At 38.5% G+C, this 18,450-nt stretch overlaps 2 protein-coding genes across 2 annotated transcripts; one reads left to right on the forward strand and one right to left on the reverse strand.

Annotated features, from left to right (window-relative positions):
- Positions 1-3,055: 3,055 nt before the first annotated feature.
- Positions 3,056-14,671, forward strand: LOC102308616 (sodium- and chloride-dependent GABA transporter 2; the record flags this gene model as incomplete). The annotated part of the gene is given in 13 exon segments (XM_005932264.3): positions 3,056-3,190; positions 3,276-3,416; positions 3,639-3,726; positions 5,648-5,780; positions 6,760-6,894; positions 6,972-7,075; positions 7,752-7,876; positions 9,480-9,592; positions 9,704-9,841; positions 11,047-11,149; positions 12,203-12,303; positions 12,443-12,613; positions 12,699-14,671. Coding segments are annotated over 13 exon segments (1,479 nt in total). The 3' UTR covers positions 12,792-14,671.
- A 255-nt stretch (positions 14,672-14,926) lies between these two features.
- ppil1 (peptidylprolyl isomerase (cyclophilin)-like 1) lies at positions 14,927-17,936 on the reverse strand. The gene is made up of 4 exons (XM_005932263.2): positions 17,712-17,936; positions 17,339-17,493; positions 15,523-15,591; positions 14,927-15,202 (listed from the first exon to the last, which is right to left on the reverse strand). The coding sequence occupies exons 1-4, from the start codon at positions 17,765-17,767 to the stop codon at positions 14,982-14,984; spliced, it is 501 nt and encodes a 166-aa protein (XP_005932325.1). The 5' UTR covers positions 17,768-17,936; the 3' UTR covers positions 14,927-14,981.
- Between the last annotated feature and the right edge of the window lie 514 nt (positions 17,937-18,450).

Genomic DNA, 18,450 nt, shown 5'->3' on the forward strand with positions numbered 1-18,450 from the left:
ACGGATTGTAAGGTAGCAAACATTGTTGGAAAACACGTTTTCAACACTGCAGGTTACCTGGTGTAATGCTTTTCAGCTAAAAAGAAACATGGTCTGACTCCTACCTAACTATATAAAGAGTAACTGAAGGTTAAACGCAGCTAACATGTCCTTTTTAAGTCAGGCACTTATACACCTCCACTCCGCTGCGTCTCAGCCACCATGCTCTGGCAGCAAGAGGCTAGAGCCAGAGTAGGGGAGAGGCGAGCTGGAACAAACCATTTTGGGAGGGGGGTTATCTATACTTTTGTTGTTACAATTTTATGTCTCAAACAAGTACAGTAGCCTACTGTATGCTTTTTATATTTTTAGTAGTGTGTCACACAAACAGCGAATATTGTCAAAAAAAAGAAAGAAATCTTTGGGGGTGCTTTGATTCATTTTGGGGGTGCTGAAGCGCCCCCAAAAATGTTGTGGTGATCCTCGAGTTGAGGGATGGGTGTTCATACTGGAGTGCAAAATTAAAACCAATGGAAGATGGACAAGAAAAGTTCAAAGCCATCAGGTGCTCAGTTTAGAAAAAATAGAAAAGAAGAAGAGAAACGAGCAAAAGATGCAGGTAAGCAGATGTGTGATTGGATAATGGCAGGTCATCCTGAAACAATCGGAATCAGAATACTTTATTAATCCCTAAGGAAATTATGTGGGTTACAGTTGCTGCAAGAAGAAATGGTAAAAATAGCAACAGTAACAGACTAAACTCCAAACAATACATTATGTTACAGATTTTAATATGACTTAGTCCTTGTCAGTTGTTGATTTGTCCTGTTCTCATTGTATGACGAATTATGATGGCTGTTTGGTGGCTATTTGCATACTATGCATACTCTCTCTCTCTTCACATGTGTGTGTGTGTGTACAACAGATTTATGTGGGTAAATGAAACAAAATTTGTCATCAGAGGATGAAAGATGAAGTGCTTTGGCAGTATTTTCTAAACCAGCGGTCCCCAACCTTTTTTGCGCCACGGACCGGTTTATGCCCAACAATATTTTCATGGACCGGCCTTTGAGGTGTCGCGGATAAATACAACAAAATAAAACTAGTACCGGTACCGAAAAAAAGAAAATTTATTCATAACACACGTGAAAAGACCCAGGAAAACCAAGTAAACGATGAAAACGATAACAAAATAACGCTGAAAACCGATAAAACCCCTGAAAACTATACATTTCACACCTGAGCCTCAACTCTCGCGGCCCGGTACCAAACGACTCACGCACCGGTACCGGTCCGAGGCCTGGGGGTTGGGGACCGCTGTTATGTATGTATGTATGTCAATTTTAATGAGATTTATAACAAGAAGAGGAGCGATTTGGCACCAAAAACAGGTTCTGTGCTTCGACAGCTGCAAATATTAATCTCAAAGAGGGTTAAAGGCCACATTTACCAGCAAGTTTACTTCAGCTGCCAGAAAGGTGTGAAAGAATGTGTTCTTTGACACTTCAGTAAATTACTTACAGCTCTTTCTGCTGCCTTCCCTCCAGAAATACATGATACTTTCAGATTTCAACATGTAAGCTAAATCAAACCCAGCCTGTCCCGTCTCAGGAACAGGAGCTGCAGCCCAGGAGTCTTGACTTTGCCTTTTTTTTAAATGTTAAATAAAGCCAGGTTGGCAGAGTACAAATTTGTTAAACTGGACACTTTAGAACAGGATCTCAAGAGCGACTGGGTTTCTAAATCTACCCGCAAGCTTGACTTGCTGTATCACCTTTGTTTACTTGTTATACCTAAAAAATGTTGAAGAGTTTAAATTTTTAGAGGTTACCTTAGGTTTCACCCTTACATTAAGAAATCAAGCCTAACACAAGTGGTGTTTCAAATAGATCCCACAGGTGTATCTGCTAAAAAATCTCAGCCTCAAGGTCAGGGGTCAGAAGTCAAGTTTTCTAAAAATCTTGTGGATATGATAACTCAAGAAGGAAGTTACCTAACATTTTGAAATCGATACCACATTACTAAAAATCTCCAACGAGTTCGAATCTCAGTGACCTTGAACTAAAGGTTAGAGGTTAGAGGTCAAGTAGTGATACCACAGGTGCATCTATTAGCAGGCTGTGCCACCGCCAGTATTTTAATTGTTGTATAATTCTGTATGTCTGATTAACACTTTGATACATTTTGCATAATTTTCCATTTGTCAGCATGTGTATCTGTTACGGTTTGGAGGAGGACTCAAGCGCAGGACTCCGGTTCTGATGCTCACAAGAAGGGTTTATTTACAAGTCACCAGGTGTATATACAAGAATGTGCGGGGGGGTGTTATATACAGCTGAGTGGGGGGAGAAGGGGTCTCCAGGGAAGTCCAAGGGAAAGCACGCGTTCTTCAGAATATCCACTCACATGATCACAGGCTCACACTCCGACACTGCCACACGGGAATCACACGGGGAAAAATCCAGGAAGCTCTGTAGACAGGGAGACGGGGTTAAGAACGACGCACAGAGGAAAACACTCTTAACTAAACTTGTTGTAGCTTGACTTCACTAACGCGTGGTAGCCAGCGATCCAGCGACGAACAGCAGTCACCTCCTGGCTTAAATGCTGCTCCAGGTGTCTCATCTCCCGAGGGCGTGGGCTGAGGATGTGAACCCACAGTGAGTTCTGCCCCGGCGAGAGAGAAGCGGAAGAGAGAGAGAGAAACAGAGAGGGCTGATCAGCGTGCAGCTGATCCGCCTGGCCGTGACAGTATCTGTAGGTATGCATGTATGTGTGTGTGCTTGCACATGCATGTAGGTGTGAGTCTTGGTGTGTCTCTGCTGATAGACTTTATAAATCCGTCTCTCTGGACAGCAAATGGAATTGAGCTAACAGCTGAATCAGATAAAGAGCATTGATCCCCTTGTGTGATTCATTAAACAGTTAAACTGAAAGATACTATTTTGCTTGGTTATCAGGAGGATATAATGTCGTTACTGTATTTCGTCCCTGTTATTTTAACTGTTAACATTTGCTGCCCTCAAAGCAGAGCCAATCCATATGTTGTTTACTGTTTATTTTTTCCTACTTCTAGGTGCTTTCTTAATTCCTTATGTCCTGTTCCTTGTGACCTGTGGCATACCTCTATTTGTGCTGGAGACGGCACTGGGCCAGTACACCAGTCAGGGGGGGATCATGTGCTGGAGGAAGGTCTGCCCCTTGTTTGAAGGTGAGCTAACCACTGGGATTGTGGTGAAGCAGATCAATGAAGAAAAACTGAGGGAATGCAATGTTAACAGTTATGTTGTTTCCAGGCATGGGATACACCAGCCAAATGATCATTTTCTATGGAAGTATCAGCTATATTGTGATTTTAGCCTGGGCTTTTCTCTACTTGTTCTCTTCCTTCTCTGGAGAGTTGCCATGGGCCACCTGCAATAACACCTGGAACACAAGTAAATTCAATTTTCTGTCCCACACATACATCAAAAAAATTACTGACTTAATTGGTAAATGAATTGGAAGTATGTAAAGATTGGATTGAAATGTTAATATGCAAATATTCACACAACTGTACATTTATGAAATACTAAAGCTAATGTTCACAATATTTAATGCAGTATTCACTTGTTGATGTGTCAGCAGAGCGTGTTTAACAAGATTTTGATACATTTCAGATCGTTGTGTAGAAATAAACAACTACAATACTACTGCCAACTGGACATCACCTGTGAATGCATCATCTTCTGTTTTAGAGTTTTGGCAGTAAGTCACAAATCAGAGATAATTTGTTAACAATCCTCAATATTGTTTTGAAATGTATGTAAATTCAGATATGTATATTACATGCATTACATGGCTGTTGGCATTAATGGTAATTAATGGTAATTTATCATGTAGTTTGGAGGGCTTCACATTCACTATATTAAGTAGACCTAGTTAGTACAAGGGTAGATCCATTTTTTTTTTTTGCCTTCAGAACTCCCTTAATTCTTTATACCATAGATTGAACAAGGTGCTGGAAACATTTCTCAAAATTTGCACCACATCCCAAAGGTGCTGTATTGAATTGAGATCTGTGTACTGTGGAGGCCAGAGGGGTACTCAATGTCATATTCAAGAAACTATTTTGAGGTAATTAGAGCTTTGTGACATGGTGCATTATCCTGCTGGAAGCAGCCATCAGAAAACGGGCACATTGCGATCATAAAGGGATGGACATGATCAGCAACAAAAGTCAGACAGGCTGCAGTATTTGAACATCGCTCAATTCATGTTGTTTACGTCAGTTCATGTTGTTTACCATCCGAATGTGTGAGCAAAAATCAAAGCTCATCAAATCAGGCAAAACTTTTCTAGTCTTCAGTTGACCGACTCTGGTGAACTTATTGGAACTATAGCCTCAGTTTCCTGTTTGTAGGTGTTTGGAGTGGCACCCAGTATGGTCTTCTGCTGCTCTCCATCTGCTTTCATGTTTGATGTATTTTGCATTCAGATATGGTCTTCTGCACACCTTGGTTATAACAACTAGTAATTAGGGTTACCAATTAGCGGTATTGGGGTATTGGCCTTGTTGATGACCTCTGGCATCAGCAAGCTAATGGTTTTCTTTGACCATTAGCTATAAACTGTGGATGGTGGCATAATCCCAGTAGATTAGCGGTTTCTAAAATACTCGAGCTACAACTGGCTTATCTGTAATCATGTTCAGAGTCATGTAATTCGCACTTCTTTCTCTTGTTGATGATCACTTTAAAGTTCAGCAGGTTGTTTTGACCACATCTAAGTGCATGAATGCACCGACTTGCTGCTATCCTGCTGGCTGATTAGATATTTACATTAATACAGTTGTACCTAATAAAGTGGCCAATGAGAGTAAGTGTCATTAATTATTGTTTTTCTCTGGCTTTAATTGCTATGATAAGAGACTATGATAACAGATCTTTTTTGCAAAACACTTATTTGCTACTATTTGATGAGTACTATAATAAGTATCATTTGATACTCATTATAGTATTCTGTGTATACTGACATATACTTTATAACACCAGTATAGTTTTTAAAGAATTTTACTTGACTTTTTAAAATGAGAAGTACAAATCTAGAGGAAATTATAGGTTAGGAGTAGTATGAAATGTCATGTGTCTGTTAAGCAGGGTTAAACTGTTATGACACATTTAGAATGTGTAGAACACCAAAACTAAATTAAAAATCTTACAGAAATATCCCACATTTTGATAAATGTTTAGTGTGAAGATGCTTTAGATACAAGTAGTAGGGTCTGTTACTTCTTTTGACATTTTGCTGTCAGTGTGTAGAGATCTACAAACTGTTAAACTGATGTCTCAGTCACTTTTTTGATGTTGCTCTGTTAGGGTGGAGCGTAGTTGCCCCTGGCATTAAACACTTAATTTGGCCATAATAACTGAAAACACCCATGTACTGAAGGTGTGAAGGGCTTTTAATTGCATGTTGAAGCTTGTGTCATTCTAAATAGTTTCATGCCGAACCCAGTGACTTGTCAATCTATATGTAAGTACTTAAGTAGTCCACTGTGTAAGTATGCTGACATCAGTTTTCTAGCCACACTCACTGAATCTTCATTTTTAAAGTCTTTGTGTATTAACTAGATTCAAAATTTTACAAAAAAGACCTTTCCATACACTGATAGTACGTCTTCTTTCAGGCGTCGGGTGTTGAATATATCCAGCGGCATAGAGAACTTGGGAACCATACAGTGGGACCTTTCTCTGTGCCATCTTCTAGCCTGGGTCATCTGCTACTTTTGTGTTTGGAAGGGAGTAAGATCCACGGGAAAGGTAACACTAAAAGGAAAAATGTTGAGTCGCATTTTATACCCTCAGCAGTTTTCAGCAGTTGTCACTGGCTTTCAGGTTCTTCAGGGAATCATTCAGATTCATTTCATGTTGCACAGTGTCTTTGTAGCTGTTGCCAATTTTATTGTGAAAATCTAATTTTCATTTATTTGGAGTTTTCTAGAGATAGACAGATGTTTTGCATACTTTCTAATCTGGATTTGTAAACTTTTAGGCACACCTGTTTCCTCAATTTCCCTTCACGACCTTTGTATATCCGTTAGTTGTCTAAGCATGAAATTACATCACCTACTGACATAAAATGCGGTTAAGTTGTTGTGTAGTGAGGTGAGATGATCAGTGGCTGCTGTTATAAAAATCCCAAATTGTTTCGGTACTGAGCTCAAATTACTTACTTGCTACTACTTGTTCTCAGAGTGATTAAGGTGTGGTGTGAAGAAAAATGAAATGATCAGAGCTCCCAGACGTCCACTGCTTTTTTCCCCCCTTCAGGCTGCGGCCATGGCAGTCGTTCAGTCTCACATTTGCACATGCCTGGCTTTCATACAGTGTATTCGAACCACACCACAACACATAACAGCCGAAGTTGGCACAAAAGAGGGTTGTGAAAGCAAGTTTTGCAACTGTTATGGAATATACAGCCTCCTTTTAATAAACAAAGGAAAATATAGCAATATTATATTCTTGTACTTCTTTATGTTATTTCTTGGTCCAATGTGTCGCACATGATTTAAATTCTGGTCATGGAAGTCGCAGTTAAATAAGAATGGTATTATGCATTTGGTGTTACCTCCAAAGACCAAATGCAAATATTCACACAACTGTGAATATTGTTCACAGTTGTGTGACTTGTTGAATAATATCTTGATGCTGACATTAACAGCATGGCCTCATCATAGCGTGTGGTCATAAACAAGTAATCCTTAATTTAAAACCTAATTTATTTTTTATATATATACAGGCTACATATTTCACAGCCACGTTCCCCTTTGTCCTGTTAATCATGCTGTTTGTCAGAGGAATGACCCTTCCTGGAGCCTTCCATGGTATCAAGTACTACTTGTATCCCAATCCTGAACGGCTCGCTGACCCACTGGTATGATTCAGCCTCATTTCTTAATCGTGTCAGACATTTCTGCAGCGGTGTTTATGAACTAATAACTTGGTTTACAGGTCTGGATGGATGCTGGAACACAAATATTTTATTCTTATGCCATATGTTTGGGATGCCTAACTACACTTGGGAGCTACAACAAGTACAACAATAACTGTTACAGGTGAGCTCCTCACGAAGATGTGACAAACATTTTAGTTTGTATGTCAGTGGCTGTCTCCAAATACTTTGCCACTAAATGTGTTTACAGCAGCTTTCTTACTTTCTGAAAGGCTTTAGCACTGGTCTAAGTAAATAACACATCAAGAAAACACATACTTGAAAATGATTTTGATTACAGCCCTTGTAATATGTGCATCCATTACCCCTTCTATTTTTATTAACCTTTAAGCACAGGTAGACATTCAGTCACCGTACAAAGCACTTTTCTATCTTACTAACCTCTTAAAGCACTTTAGACTACAGATCACATTTTAATCACACATTCATGTAGTGCTTTATTCCATGCACTTTATTATTTATGTATTCTATGGGCAGACTCCAGTAAAACCATACTGGATTACTGGCGACCGCAGTCCTTGTTTTTTGCTCTCAAGGAGATCCCTGAGAATCTGTAGCAGCTGTAGAACTGGTTTATAAACATCTGCACTGAACTCACTAAGGCTGCAAAGAAAAGCAATCTGTGCTGAGAAGCACCTTGTTAACTGAATTAGCACCTCAAGCACTACCGCAAACAGAATATTAACCAGTGGGTAACAATGAAAGTGTTTCCCACAGGCCATTATCTTTTTGTTGTCTTAAAAAAAATAGTGACATTATGCTTTCTTTCTGATTTGCAGAGACTCCTTTTATCTTTGTTTGTTGAACAGCGCGACCAGCTTCATGTCAGGCTTTGCCATTTTCTCAGTTCTGGGTTACATGTCGCAAAAGCAGGGTGTCGACATTGCTACAGTCGCTGAGTCAGGTACGGATGTCAGTCTGAAAAGTATTTGAGTCTGGCTTTTTTTTTTACCTCATCCATTATGCAAAAAATAAAGACAGATTAACATGAAAGCTTGTGATTTAGTTTCAAAGTTGATCCAAGTACAACTCTGGATACAAGAATTTTTAAAAGAGCTTCTTTAACACTGCAAGCAGATTAGTTCTTTCACACAACACATGCATCAAATTGAAAAAAGAGGAAAATTTCATCTAAATGTTCTCAAGATGATATCATGAACTCAGCTGGATCCAGCAGCTCAGTTCATGGAAGCAGTTTTCAGCCTTGGTCGAGGTGTATGAGCCCGAACTGCTCTTATTTTTCATTTTTATAGTTAGGATTTTTAGACTTAAATTTTAAAATTATCCACAAGCATACAGGATCAGCTCTGGCACTACTGACTTTGACACTATAAGGCATGATGCTGGGGAATTTTCACAAGCATGGAATGATTGTCCCTTATTTCCCAAAACTTGGAGCAGCTTGTGCTTGTAATGCTGAAACGTCTGTACTCCATGCTGTGTAGTGTGTGCTCAACTACTGCCAACCAAAATTGAGTAAGAATGCCACCCAGGGTTTCTGTAGTCAATAACAACCCCAACACATGAATGCAGCACACATTTTATTATCAGATGGTCTGTCAGTCAATATCATAGAGCAATATTTGTATTTTTGGCCATCAGGCTGTTCTATTTAGCAGTAGCAATAATTAGTTATTGTTAATATTTCTTCCCTCACACCCAACTGGTCACAGCAGATAGCCGCCCCTCCCTTGAGTCTGCTTCTGCCGAAAGTTTCTTATCATAAAAAGGACGTTTTTCCTTCCCACTGTTGCCAAAGCACTTGCTCATAGAGGGTCAAATGATCGTTGTAGTTTTTTTCCTTTTTTCTCTGTATTATTGTTGAGTCTTTACTTTAAAATATTAAGTGCCTTAAGGAGACTGTTGGAAACATAAACCTAATGCATCTATCTTTCCCGGCTGTTGTTTTGAACTACTATGTACAAAAAAACACTACTATTATGGAAAATGTTGTTTTCCATTAACTACAACCTGCTTTCTGGAGGCATCCCTCAAGGGACTATGCATGCCTTTTCTATCTACATAAAGTACACCGTCTTTCAAGGTTTTACATTTCAGTAAATTTAAAAAAGGCAGAAGCAGTGTATGAAAAACTAAGTGGACTGAATGTTTTATTAGCTTGTGGAACCATCTTTAGCAGGAATAACTGAAGCAGTTGTTTTCTGCATTACTTTATCGGTTTCTCGCACCATTCTGGAGGAATCGTAGCGCTCTCTGCTTCTTAAAACATAGCTTCTCTTCACTGAGGTTTACGGACATTCATTTATTCGCAGCTCTCTTAAGGTAGCCCCACAGCATTTCTGACTTCTTAATTTCAGCTTGAATTTAGGCCTATTTAAATGTATATAAGAAATCAGCACCTTACTGGTAATTCATTTTCTATTCCTACCGTTTAACATGTTTCAGATTTATTTGATCCAATCTGCATTTCCTTAACAATTGTACAACTCCGTAATGATCATAAAGTTGTCATTTAGAGACACTTTGGCATCTGTTTCACTTTGTAGGTCCAGGCCTTGTTTTCATAGTCTACCCACAAGCTGTGACCCTGCTGCCTTGGCCTCAGGTGTGGTCTGTGTGCTTCTTTGCCATGATCATCTTGTTAGGAATAGATGGTCAGGTGAGTTGCAGTTTTTTTTATATCTCCTAAGAAAATGTAATGCAGTATTGTTTTTTTTCCTCTTCTGGTTAACTTACCTCGACACTAACCTGTCTTTGTGTAATTCTCAAGTTTGCAGGTCTTGAAAGCATCATGACCTCTTTGACAGATGTCTTCCCCTCCCATTTAAGGAAAGGATATCACAGAGAGCTTTATCTGATGCTGATCTGTGCGCTTTGCTATCTGTTTGGCCTGTTATTGGTGTCACAGGTGAGATGTTTAAAAACAACATAATTATTATAACTTTCATGCCTGAAATTCATTTCATAAAAGTTGGAACAGTGGCAATGCAAGACCGGAAAAATGTAGTGCTACAAAAAAATGATGGTTGTGTAAATCTGAATATTTAATGGCACCTGCTTTTATGTGGATCTTGTTCAGTGTTTTTGTAAATGCCCCAGGCTTGGTGGGCTTGGTATCATGGGTATAACAAAATGGAAATCAAAACAAGGGAAGCACAAAAATCACATGTCTGCATGTGCTCAGGGGAGTCTGGGTGTCCTGCGAGGACACTTCAGGTGTATGTGGTAGTGGGCCCGTTGCTGTGGACTTTTAGTTCCTTCACAACAATAGTGAAACCACGCTTTGAATTAATAGCAATGTCAGGTTTGGTGGGTGTTGAATTCCCTTTGTTTCTGATTCTGTTCAAAATTCTTATTAATACATTTGTGTGAGACATAATGGACTCATGATCACAACCTTGCTTTTTGTGTATGATGTGGTCCTTCAGGCTTCATCAAGTGGCAGTTTGCTGGCAAATGGGGAGCAGCAATGATGAGAATTACCACCTTGAAGTCTGATTGGATTGGAATGCCTGCTCCAAGTTGGTTGGCATTGCTGCCACATGTAGAAAAGTTCAAGTACCTCAGGGTCTTGAGTGGGGAGAGTGGTAGGAACAGTGACAGGGATGTTCATAGCCTCACTTATAACCATGAGCTATGGGTTGTGGTCAAAAGGACAAGATTGGAAATAATTAGCAAAAATGGATGTACGTTGAAGGGCATCTGGGACTTAGGCTTACAGTTACAGAGCAGTTTGGTCAATTTGTAGGCAAGGTGTTTTTAGAAGGGTTAGGAAGGATGGCCCAGGCAGGACACAACAGAGTGATGGGGGTGTGGGAATCTCATCAACCCAGACCTGAGTGGAGAAGCGGCTGTCTTTCAAAACTGCAGCAAATGGTTTCTTCAGTTCACAAAGAGCATATTAACCTAATTAACCTAATTTATTGGTAAACATGCCCCTGTCTGGAGATTTATGAAATTTGTTGATGAGATTTTGTCCTAATGCTTCTTTTAGTAGGCTATAATATAGAGTTCACTTTGCTTTCTAAGTTTGTAGGATATCAAAGTTGTTGATATACTAGATAATAAGTGTGAATAGGTTCAAGATTAACATGATGAATGTTTTAATTTTAGGCTGGTGCATACATTCTGCAGATCTTCGATCACTATGTTTGCAGTGGTCCTACTCTGCTGCTGATGGCAATTTTCCAGTCAGTTACGATTGGATGGATTTATGGTAAGACAAAATTATTATTGTTATAAAAGTCTTTGGTTTTTATGTCTTTTTATAGTGACGTCCTAATAGCCGTCCACTATTATTACCAAAATATATCTTGTAATTCTCTATACATGCTGTATATACATACACCTGTAGGGCTGGATTTACAGCACAAAGCATTTTTGGTCATTTAAAAGCAACTGTCAGGACCTGCTAAAGAGGCACAGTATCAACTGAAAGATGGGGATGCAGGTTTTTTTGCTATTGAACTTATTGCATCTTATCGTATCTGCAGAAATCTTGAAATGTACTGAATTTAATGCAGACAAAAGCAGGTCTGTTTTCATACCTGGTGCAGTGTTTTTTGGAAGATATTTGCGACATGTTATTATTTGCATAATCAGCACGAGTGGATAGCTGAATGGTGTGAGTCCCCAAGCCCCCCACACCCAGCCCTGTATCTTTTTTTCTTATATTCATCTTTCAAGGAGTCAGATTATCTTATTATATTTTTTAAGTTGTCTTGAATAATACTCCAGGCTTTCTGAAGGTATTTCAAGGTTTTTCTTTGGACGTTGGCTGTTTTCACTTATTGTCAGTCCAGTTCTTGTACCGGCCCATTTTCAGAGGAATGTTTTATTTTGTTTGTTAAACACATAACTCAAGGGATGAACTAGTGTTGTGTCTACAAATAAAATACAAGCAAATAACTGATTTTATATTGTATCTTCAGGCAAAAACATAATTTATTCCCTTTTCTTTGGTTGATTTTATGACAAAATAGCATATAGTATTTTTGTACCAACAAGGTGATTCTCAAAGACCTATTAGCTGAAAACCTGGCATATATTAGCATGGTATGCAGTGTGTCCTTAAAATAATTTGAGGAACCTGAACAATTGACAAAGACCTCCTCCTTAAATGGACGCTGAGAGTTTACAGCCCATATTCACTGTATAACTGTCATTTGAAAAAGCGGTCATTGTAAAAACCTTAAAAATATAATTTTGTTGTGGGGAAATATTAAAAGTTAAACACAAGTTTCTTTCTAGTAAACTGTCTCTGTTCTAGGTGCCGATCGCTTCTACACCAACATTGAGGACATGATTGGATACAGACCTCTGTCACTGATCAAGTACTGCTGGCTCTATGCCACCCCTCTCATTTGCAGTGTAAGTTTCTAAAGCAGCTTCTGTAAACAGTTTATCAATATGCTCTATTCTCATAAGATAAGATGAGATAAGCTTTATTAGTCCCACACATGGGAAATTCATCCCATAATGTTTATTATTTATATGTTTTCTTTTGAAGGGAACACTTATATTTTTGCTCCTGAGGTACACCCCTCTGAAGTTCAACAACACATACGTGTATCCTTGGTGGGCTTACTGCATTGGCTGGTTCCTCGCGCTGTCGTCACTTTCTATGGTCCCAGTCACTATGATCTACAAACTGGCCAAAGGAAGAGGGAGTCTCTGGCAGGTCAGTGATGTTGTTAGTGTTGGCTGTTAGTGATAATAACTGATAATAACTGATAATAACTGACAATATTAATTCCTTTACCAAGCGTCTGAAGACCAGCTCCCAGCCTGCAAGTGATCTTCGAGGAATGGAAAGCGAAATGATAAATGTCCATGATTCACTACGTGCCCCAAAATAACTGTTCAGCCTTATTCACTGAAATGCAAATCTTTAAATGTACCTTTTAATTTGCGTTTTAAATAATACTTAAGGTGTGGGTCCTCTATTATGCACATATATGGTGGCTGGTATTAATATTTTTTATAAGGTGAAAGGGTCTATCTGAAGCACGAAATGTCTGAATATCTGTTAGAGGCTGAATGTATAAAATACTACACTGATATGGAGCCTCTGATATGACTTTAATTTGCATTTCAAATACCTCAAACCCTAACAATAACATTTTTACTTGACTTTTTACTTTAAACTCACTACGAACACACAGACGTTGAGATTGAAAATAAACTTACAATTATTATTTATAGACCAACACAGTGAATAGAGATTTTAAAACTAGTGCTGTCGGCGTTAAATCTTGTTAGAATGACGTTAACACCATAACCGCATTAACGCAGCAAAAATTTCCGTTAACGCGGATCGCCATGGCGACAACGCGCCGTGCAGCCCCTCGCACCGTGACAAGTTTTTTTTTTCTTTTTTAGAAACATAAAAGCAAGGTCTTTTAGTGTTTAAAAGTATTGAGCTGAAAACACATATTCACAGTTTAACACGTTTTTATGATGATCACTTTTTTAATGATTTCCTACATTACATCAACTGCTACTTCTGTTGTGTTTTTGTGATGTTTCATGGAAATCTGGGTTATTTTAATACAACGTTTTTATATATTCATACAAATTGAAAAGTAAAAGGCTGTTTTTCTGTTCCTCTCTCAGTCAGAACCTGTTTTAAAAATTATATCTATCATCATTCTGGCATTAAGTTCTAAATACTTAAATAACATGGGGACCTGCGTAGAAACACCTTCATAACATTTAAAATGAAAAAGATTAGCTTCACTAAGCTTGTAGCTTTATTTTGGTTACAGCTACAACATACAAGATACAAAATGCTTTATAACATACGCATGAAAAATAAAAACTTACATTTCATAGAACAAAGGTCAACATTGCTACATGCTGACATGCTAAGTAATGCCAAAAAGGTTCAGGTTCAGTGTTCTGAACCTTTTTTATGTTTATATTCCTAGTTTTTTGGCTGAAATACACTGAATGTAAGCAACAGAGGTCAGTTTTGTTTTTGTTTTTTTACTTCAGACTCCTTTAGTGCCCCCTCCTTTTTTAATTACCTGGAACTGAGGAGTAACTATGAAATTGTGTCCTTTGGAAAGATTTCTCCTTGATGTTTTCTGGTATGTGTTTCATGTTGCTTGTGCTACACACACATATCAGGAAACACTAGGCCTAATGATCCGTATGTATTTTAAGCATTCAGAGTATATTTCATGATATTCTTTTTTTTATCAACATGTATAATAAACCAAATAAATATTGCTCTTCAAGTCTGTCAAAAAGTGGTTAATGTTTGCTCCTTACATTTATAACTGAACTCCTACTTTTACTTTAAGGTGCATTGTATTTTCTTGGATTATTGTATTGGTTACAAGACTTTTTAAATGTGTCTTGATATTTGACCTTGAATTTGTATAATAAAATACTTTGGGGAATAATTTAGCTTTCACTGTGAAAGCTTTTCTGTAATTTAAGTGAATGTGTTGAGAGAGTGTGACAGATACAGACTCTATGGTGCAGGCCAATCCATGACTGATCAGTTTCCATTGTGTCTTTGGAGCACTGACAGATCGTTTGGGCTTGTTGTCATGCTAGAAAATAAAACTGTTGCCAATCACATGCTTTCTAGATGGCATTGCATGGTGGATGACAATCTGATGGCACCTTTCTGTGTTCATAATTACATTAATTTGAAAAAATCCCAAACAACTGGCTGAAATTCAGCTCCTCCAACATGTTTTACAGATGTTTGTAGACACTCGTTGTGTCTCTCCGGAGCTTTCATTTTACAGATATGCAGTAATCAATATTTGATTGATGCTGCTCGTCATTTAATTGCCCTCGTGGTTTTATTTTTGTTCCTTGCGGAGTTAAAACTTATAACCAATACACATTGTAATAATCAATTTGGCTTTAAAACGTAATTTGTTTTGATAGTGATAACTAAGTAGGAATGTCTAACAGTTTGGTGGGTTAATATTGTCTACAGGTTATTTGCACAGCTGAAGAAAACACATTTTACTTACATTAAAAAGATATTTATTTAAAAAAAGCAACCAAACAAACAAAAGTTTCATTTAACTGGATACATTTGCTCTGAGAATTTTGATATCATCAGCTGGACGATCTTGGCTGTTTGTCTCCACCATCCCAATCCGGTTCAGCACTCCCATCCCTTGACACACTCTTCCAAAAATACTGTGCTTTCCATCTAACCACTGAGTGGGTGCGAGGGTGAGGAAGAACTGACTGCCATTGGTGTCCGGCCCCGCGTTGGCCATCGCTAGAATACCAGCACCTAACAGGCACAGAGACATAATGAGAAATTATAAATGTCCTCACTATCAGTTATCACACAGGTATTTATCGGGATCACTGGACTCAGTTTATTCAGCTGTGAACTAAGGAAATGTTTCAAAAACACCAGAAACCTTTACAAGTTATTGGTACACATGAACTCTACTGAAGATTTGAATCTAAAAATAAAGCGTCCATATGTGAACATGTGCATACAAATACCAGATTAAGACATCAGTACTGACACACACAAATGATTTGAAGGATTTGCTCAAGAGCCTGTCTTTATAAGCCTATAAAAGCTTCTTCTACGTGCATTACCTGTGAATTTTAGTTCTGGGCGTAGTTCATCCTCAAACTGTTTGCCAAAAATGGAGGCACCACCTCGACCTGTTTGGAAAACAAACATTACAACTGGCGCATTGGATGAGTTTTCTGAAGACCATGAACATGTGAAATTAATCAGACAGTAGTGACAGGGCCACTTTATTAGGTATACATATAACTACTCATTAATCTAAAAACCTAATCACATAGCAGTAACTGTAGGCGTGTTCAAGACGACAATAAAGTTTAAACTGAGCATCAGAATGCAGAAGAAAGGTGATTTAAGTGACTTTGAACTTAGCAGGAGTACTTCAAAATTGCTGATCACGCAACTATCTACAGGGTTTACAGTCTGTAAAAGAGAAAATTCTCTGGGCAAAAATGCCTCGTTGATGCCAGAGGTCAGATAAGAACGGACAGACCTCTTTAAGTGATATGAAGCCAACAGTAATTCAAATAACAACAACCAAGGTATGCAGAACACAGCGTATTGAAGCGTGAAGCAGACGGGATACAGCAGATCACACTGCGCGCCACTCCTGTTAGTTAAAAACATGAAACTGAGGCTACAATTCACACAGCTGGTGTTAAAGGTGTGGGAGATATTTTGTTGGCACACGTTGGGCCCCTTAGTACCAGGTGAACATCTTTCAACAGTCAAAGCCTGCCTGACTATTATTGCTGACCATGCCCATCGCTTTATAGCCACAGTGTTACCCATATTCTGATGGCTGCTTCCAGTAGGATAATGCACCTTATCACAAAACTCAGATAGTCTGAAATTGGTTTGATTTACATTACAACGAGATCGCTGTGCTCAAATACAGCACCTTGTTATACAATATTTGAAATTAACAAAACAAACACACACACGCACCCCCCCCCACTATATTTTCAGAAATATTTGTGGGTTTTTCTTGTTTTGTTTTTTTTTTGTACTACTTCAACACTAAAGTGGCCCTCACATGAGATGACCGTGCCTGCAGTGGCCCACAGTTCATTCAAGTTTGAGACCCCTGAAATACAGCATCATTGATGAAAGTTGAGCTTCAATAGTAGATGTCCAGCGGACAAAGCTGAATGTTTCCAACATCTTGTTCAACGTGTACCATGAAGAATTAAGGCAGTTCTTTAGGCAAAAGGGGCTCCAACGAAGTATTAGCAAGGTGTGCCTAATAAAGTGGCTGATTAGTATGTATAAAAGAGGATTCAATATTAAGAAAATTACATATTTTTCTTGGAAAAATACAGACATGCTTTTGATGGCAAAGAAAAAGAACAACTGTAAAATATACAGTATTATAAGCATCTGTAAATATTATTTGCATATGCAAACACACCGTTTAATGAAGTTCTGTATTAACAAACAAAGCATCTGGTCATGTTAATCACCTGAACACTGGATCTATATTAAGAGTTCTGACTGATTATAAAACTACGAGCATTAATATGCTGCTTCAACAGCCCTCATGATTCCATATAAGAATTTTGGAACCTGGCTGGTTTACAGCCAAATGAGCGGGAATGTAATATTGGGCAGCATCAACACCAAAACTTCATTTATGGAGTTTGCTTTGTGCACAGTCATAAAACAGTCATGTCAGTGTATTAGGGGAGGGGAAAAAAACACAACACATTGTAAATTGGAATAATACGAAAGACATCTACATTTACTTAGCTTCATGTTAAAGTGACTGACATGTTTAGTAATCTAGACACCCTTAAGTAGCATTTAGCCTACTCAAATCATGAACCTGTTACCCTAACATGTGGACAGTGGTATTCAAACACTTATCTGTGACGAACCCACCTGTTCCTGTGGGATCTCCTCCCTGCACCATGAAGTCTTTGATGATCCGGTGAAACTTGGTGTTGTTGTAGTAGCCTCTTCTGGACAGCTCTGCGAAGTTCTTGCAGGTCTTTGGTGCATGGTTCCAGTACAGCTCCACCACAACAGTCCCCATCCTGCAACGCACGGCCAGTTAGCATGTCTTTAGCGGCTCTGAATAACAAAGGCTGTCTCTTAAACTAGTTTTTAGCGGAAACGTGCTATGCTTCATGCGGTTTGTTAAAAAGATTGTGAAAAAATAAAATATGCAAAATTTATTAACGCAACAGACACCAACACTTCAGGTTCCTCAAAGCTAGCTGAGTTAGCATCCAGTGTTTCATTGGGGACTTACGTCGTCTCCAAAGCCACTGTGGGAGGCTGCCATGTGTCCGGAGGAATCCCCGACATTATCACCTCAAACCGTAAGCTACAACAGTTGTGAAAAAATGTTTAGTTAAACTTAAGTTCTAATAAGTAGCCAGGAATTTCTTAGCCCAGCGAATTCATTCAACACATTTCAAAAGGAGTTTCTTCTTCTGTGGTTTGCCGAGCATTTCCTTTGAATGTTAGAGAAAGGCTGCCATCTGCTGGACGTACTAAATGATACCACCCCTTTTTTTATTGTGTTGCTTACGTTTAGCATTCTTTACCAGCATCAGCTTCTGAGAAGTTCAGATTAACAGACGACTTTTTAACAGTGTTGTTACTAAGAATAAACTGAAAAACTACATTACAAACCACATTTCACTGTCATTTACGCTTTACTTTGTAAGAAAGAAAAATGACCCTGTCTTAAAGTTTGGTTATCTGGAAATATATTTTGTCTTGATAATGTAGTTAAAGAGATTTCTAAATATGTATGATATAGTAAATACATTTAACAAAAGAAATTCATATTATTATCATCCCCTGTAGTAGTAATAATAGCAGCAGTAGTTTATGTCATTACTAATAAAGTGCTTCCAAGGTGCAGTAACACATGTATCTTATGCAACTGAAGGATCCCTGGTAAGATTGTAAGAAGAGACGCAGAGCCAGCCTCAGGGGGTGCTGATCCAACCGAGCCTGAAAAGGGAAAAGAACAAAGACAT

Source organism: Haplochromis burtoni, unplaced genomic scaffold, assembly GCF_018398535.1.
Source record: "Haplochromis burtoni strain Fernald_Lab_line unplaced genomic scaffold, NCSU_Asbu1 Contig_156, whole genome shotgun sequence".
NCBI lineage: Eukaryota > Metazoa > Chordata > Actinopteri > Cichliformes > Cichlidae > Haplochromis > Haplochromis burtoni.